General features: G+C 34.9%; 1 protein-coding gene across 2 annotated transcripts in view; it reads left to right on the forward strand.

Annotated features, from left to right (window-relative positions):
- LOC150090962 (secernin-2-like) overlaps positions 1–3698 on the forward strand; it is an 85101-nt gene extending 81403 nt beyond the window's left edge. For both annotated transcript variants that reach the window (XM_090380872.1, XM_090380879.1), the window contains exon 8: positions 3418–3698. In XM_090380872.1, the coding sequence (XP_090236998.1) occupies positions 3418–3663 (246 nt within the window). In that variant the 3' untranslated portion in view covers positions 3664–3698. The remainder of the gene's footprint in view (positions 1–3417) is intronic.
- The last annotated feature ends 2302 nt before the right edge of the window (positions 3699–6000 follow it).

A 6000-nucleotide genomic window follows, 5' to 3' on the forward strand; every position in this document is an offset into this window, starting at 1 on the left:
GATATTCAATCCTTTTACATCTCTCCTCCATCCATGTCGATTTTGTCTTCCTTATTTCCATTTTAATCAGTGTCATACATCTTATTTTTGTCTACATCTTTGTTCTTTCTGCACTCCTTTAAATCTAGAATATTGCTTGTCATCCATTGCTGTTTGGCCTTCCTTTGCGCCTGTCCAAAAATTGCATCTGTAGCATCTGTCATTATCTTCTTGAACAAAGTCCACTCAGATTCTGGATCTCTATCTAGTATATTAAAATTACTATCCTCCATTCACTCTTCAGTTGTACTTACAAAATGTCTCCTATATACAGGCTGGTTAATTTTTTCCTTGTCCCAGCCTGTCTTTAATTCCTTACTCCTGATTTTCTTTAATTTTATAACCAGCTTCCCTATTAGTGGGCAGTGGTCTGAGCCAATATCAGGTCCAGGTATGGCTTTGATGCTTTTAATTATGTTTCTGAATCTTTGGCTGGTAATGATGTAGTCAATCTGATTTCGATTAATCTTTGATTTGGCATCATTGGGGACCTTCCAAATGTATAATCTTCATGGTGGTAGCTTGAACCAGGTGTTTGCAATGACCATTTCATGTTCTTGACAGAATTAAACCAGTGCATCTCCCCTTTCATTTCTTGTTCCCACTTTGGCATTGAAATCTCCCTTAACTACATTGATTCCTTTTCTTTTGGCCCAGTTTAGGATGTACTTGAGGTCTTCTAGGAAATCTTGGTATTCTTAACATGTATGATGTTAAGTGGTATTGGAAGAGTATTAAATTGGGCTAATATTATCCTGTCTGAAAAAGCCCCATTTAAGAAGCTGATCTTTTCATTCCTGATAAGAATTCCCACTCCTCTGTGGTTCATTTCCCCCTGAGTATGAGTTTGTGGCCTTTCACTGTGCTCGTTTTGCCTTGTCATGGCCATCGCACCTCTCCTAAATCCAGGATATTGATGTTCATGTCATCAAGACCTTTTGTGACATTTTCTAATTTCCCTGCTTGATACAAACTTCTGACATTCCACTTCTCAAATTTAAGTGGTTGATCTTTGTTTTTGAATTTAGTTCTGTAAGCTTATGGCTTATCGCTTGAGGAAATGAACTGGGGGATTCTTTGCACCCTTTGGCCATTTAACTCCTGCCCTGGACTGAGGGCCATTTTTGTTGTTTGGCTGGTCATGTTGCATTCTTCAGATGATTAATGTGGTAGTTTTCCCTTGCTTTCCACATAGCAGTGCTGTATCCATAGGCTTGCCCAAATCTTTGGGTTTCCAGTCTTGAACCTAGTTAATATTATTATTAACCGCCTGAAGTTGGTAATAGTGGGTGCTGCTGCCCACCACTATGGTTTGTATCAGAATTTTCCTTCTCCTAGGTATCCCTCTTGGTCTGGCCCCTATCCACCTGTCCAGCTTGGGTGTTCCTTCTGATAGCTAGGCTATTGCTAGCATAGCTCCCTGGGTTGTCATAGCATGCAAGCTCCCTCACCACAACAAGGTGAACATACTATCGAGGGAGTTATACACTACTGTATGCTTAAATCAGAAAATAGTTTGAGGCATTTAGTAAAAGTATGAGGGGTGATCATTTAATTTGTGGACTGGTGCAAGATCTTATCTTAATTGTCATCTGAATCTTCTGTAGATTTCTCCTCAAAATACTCGCCCTTGAACTTTACACATATCACCACTGTCTTACCCCACATTAAATGCTTCTTGCAAGCCATTTTTCAAAAGACTGAAGTGCTTCTGTTGTGGCTCTGCAAGCATCATTGTTGGACATGAAACATTTGCTGCCCTTCAGAGCTTTCTTCAGATGTGGAAACAGGAAGAAATCACACTGGGCTAAGTCTGGTGAATAAGGGGGATGTGGCAGAACCTCAGCACCTATGAAGTGATTACTGGCTGCACAAAATTTGCCATATGGGGCCTGGTATTGCCTTGATGGAGAAACTGGAAAGTTCTTGGTGTTTCTTACAAATGGCACGGTGAAATTTGACTCTGAGAACCACAGAGTATGATTCCTTATTCATAGTTGTTCCACGAGGCACAAAATGTGTGTGTAACAAGAATGCCTTCCATGTCAAAAAACACGGAAACCATTTGTTGTTTGTAAACCGAATGAGAAGCTCGAAATTTCTTAGGTCTTGGTGAATCGGAATGCTTCCACTGACTCTACTGTTGTTTTGTCTATGAATCGTAGTGAAAAATTTAAGTTTCATCACAAGTCACTATTCAACTTAAAAAAATTTTCCAGCAGGGCACAGATTCACATTTTCAGGTGTTCTTTCACAATATTGGGATCAATACCATATGAAATGGATATTCTAACAGCTAATTCATGAAGTGTAATTCACAAGTCTTCATCCAAGATTTCCCAGGCTTTTGCGATTTGCTCAGGAGTTGTTGAGGAGGAAGGCTGACCAGGCCTTGGGTCATCTGCAACAGACTCAGTTTTCACTGAATTGCTTGTGCCATTTAAATATGGCCATCCTACCAAGACGCTCAATACCATACGGTTCATTCATCTCTTTAACTGTCTGATGCATTTGTGATTTGTTATTGTCCTGTCTGGTGCAATAACAAATCACATATCACTGTTCAACATAATACTTGCTTCAAAACGATTGTCGGTGACATGCAACTAAAAAAACTTGACCCAACACTAGCTTGACAAGTACTGGCATGCGGTGGTACTTAGCCTCCATCGGCAGTTATGGAAAGTTTGCATGGTAAACAAAATCTTGTACCAGTCCACGAATTAAATAATCACCTCTCGTACAAAGAAGCGCTTCCCAAGAATATTCCTTGTGATTTCGATGCACTGTAGTGTATAATGCAGGGCATTATGGTTCAGTGCAATCCACAAAATAATATTTTTTGGATCACAAATGACAGAAATCTCATAATTACTTACCTGATTTAGTACAAGTTTATTCTATTTTATCTGCCTGCCTACTGAGGTTTTTTATAATAAAAAAATTAATTCTACAATCAGCATACTTTATTTAAAATAGAAATACATACAAAGAATTGTGATAGGTCGGTCTGGAGATTTTGTTTATTTTTGAAGTAGCCTTTTATATGGTTATAATGGATACATTTGTATGCATTGCCCTAAGAAAGTAAATATATTTACTTTCGTGGGGTTAAGTTACAGATTGATTTTAAATAATTGATTGATTTTAAATGTAAGTTACCTTTTTTAAGTTACAGATTGATTATACAAAGTTGTATATTAGTTATACAAAATTTGCATTTGAAATATTGGTTATACTGATGTTTTATTAAATTTTATTTTATTTATTTTAAAGTTCACTGCTTCATTCAAAGTAATGAAGGGTGGAAACTGTAGCTTGTTGCTTCTGTTTATACTCAGCTGTCTTTTCCACATTGCAAAATATTTATTCTTGCAGATGACACCCTCATATAGGAGTAAACTGAGCAGAAAACATTACCTGTATAAACTTCATAAGAAGATATATAACAAAGTGCAGACTAACCCTTTATTAGCCGAAGCTCTGAAATCATCTTTGCACCAAACAGAGACTGAATTTATTCAGAATGTAGCTGATTTAAGTCAATCCTTTTCTAATGATAAAGCTGAAAATCTATTCAAAAATTCTGTTGAGGCAGAAATAAAAATATATGAAGAAATGTAAAAAATTTACCTAATTTTTTTCATTAATGTTAACATCCTGGAATTTGGTTTCAAACGTTTGTTATTTGGCTTTATTAGAACTCTAGTAACAATTCTGTAAATATAGCATGCCATGTTCAAAAATAAAAATTATGGTGTGTTGAAAAATTTTGTATTTTAAATTCATTAAGAAACCTCCTTATAGACAATATTTTTGCTGTAGACTTCCCTTGATGAGTCCACCTTGTTGATTCATGATATGTACTCATATCTTCAATTTGGTAAATAAATACCTACTCCCAGGGCTATGCCGAGCCATTTTAGTACCTGAGGCAAGAATGAAAAATTGTGCCCATCCATAAATATTTTAAAAAAAGTAAAATTTAATTTTAAAAAATGACTTACAGTAAGCCCTCGCTAATCTGGAGTAATTGTGGGGTGAGGTCATCCGGATTAGCGAAGCAAAAGATAGCCCTAAAAGACAAAAAAACTTAGAAAACAAATAAATGGGAAATTAATGATATATGTAGTGCTGATGAAAATAAATTTAAAAAATATCACTGTAGAGCCTTTATTTAAAAACTATAAAAAAATAATATAAAAAATTTTTCAAAAATATACCTTAATTCTGATAAAATGTAAGGTTTTATTGGAATGAGGCATTTATGTTGCAGAGAATTAAGGTATATTTTAGAAAAACTTGTTTTTTATATTTTTTATGAATAGAAATTTTCATACATTTTTTTATAAATAAAGTATGATTACATCAAAAGATATTGTTTACAAAATTACACCCTTCGAAATATATAAGAAGTAGGGGAACTGGAGTTATACCTGACCCAAAATCCAGGTCAGGTATAACTCCAGGTAGCTAATATATGACATGCAATGGCTGCACAGTGCACCACTTGATAGATTTATCTCAAATTTGATAAAATGCATTGTCACACGAATTAGGAATATATACAAAATTTCAGGCTTCTATCTCTATTAGAAGTGACTGAAAAAGCAATCAGAAGATTTGATGACAGAGCCAGCGACTTAATATAAGGTATATAAAAAAGACATTACATTGATCCATTGATAGATGTCTTTTGTCTTTTTATACATTGATCAAGTGGCATTGGCATGTGATGCCAATACCACTTGATCGTTGCTGGGTATACCACTTAAATACATCTTCTTCCAGCAACACTTCTTTTGTGATTTTTAATGTCTGTCTATTTGATACACTGATTTTATCACTCCCCACACTGAATTTTAATGGGAATGTCTTTATAGGTTCTTTTTTGGTTTTTAATATCTGACAGCCTGTTGGCCAATGTTTTTTTTTTTTCCCAGGAACACCATTTAAAGTTGTTCTATCACTTTGAGCTTGTTAATGATAAAGTATTCTTTTTATTTCACTTTTTAATTCTTTACAACCCATAATTATATAAAATATGTTAACTTATGTACATATGTATAAAGAAGTACACAAATGAAGCAATATAAGCAATAACATCCATCCGACTCAGAGTCAACAATGATGGTGAACAACATGTAAGACAGTGTGATGTATGTTCCATCCCTCTCTGCTCAGTTGATCAGCACGCAGTGAGAGTTACTCATCTGCCTTCCTAAATCCAGTGTGTCTTTCAAAGTACTCAACTGTGAACAGAATTTTTCATATTTCGATCCGGATTAACTGTAACCAAATTAGCAAGGGTTTACTGTATTTAAAATAATTTGTGGTACATGTTTTAATAAAAAATTAAAATTGATGTAATAAAAATAACAACCAGTGGGGCGACAAACCATGATGGTACCCAATGTAGTGCTGCAGTGCAGAGCTCTGTTATCTGTACAGTGGTGCAACAAAGGTTTTTGTCTAGCAAAAGCAAGATGATAAACGGATTGGAATAATCAAAACATAAAATCGAAAATGATAATTATTTAATCTTTCCTTTGGTGCCCCTTTCAGCTTTTCACCGGAGGCAAGAGCCTTGTTTGTCACACCCTCAGCAAGGCTCTGCCTACCCCTGAGGTAGGAGTTTGACTCCTACCTCAGGAGTAGCATATTACAATATCTTTGAATACATGAGAACAAATGGACCTGTTGTACTGGGATCCATGGTGAAATGAAATAATGGTAACCTATAAATTCAGTAAAATATCTTTAATTATAAATACTTTATAGTTAAAAAGTATTTATAATTAAAGATATTTTACTGAATTTATACGTTACTATTATTTCATCTTTGAATACAATCGGTATTATGATTACTCTTCGTGTACAGTAGAATATTGGCTATCCAGAATAATTTGAAAGGCTGATTTTTCTTTTTCTTTTTTTTAATGGTAGTATTTGAGACATGTT

This window comes from Mastigoproctus giganteus, chromosome 1 (assembly GCF_048544385.1).
Source record: "Mastigoproctus giganteus isolate SK-2022 chromosome 1, ASM4854438v1, whole genome shotgun sequence".
NCBI classification, from domain to species: Eukaryota; Metazoa; Arthropoda; class Arachnida; order Uropygi; family Thelyphonidae; genus Mastigoproctus; species Mastigoproctus giganteus.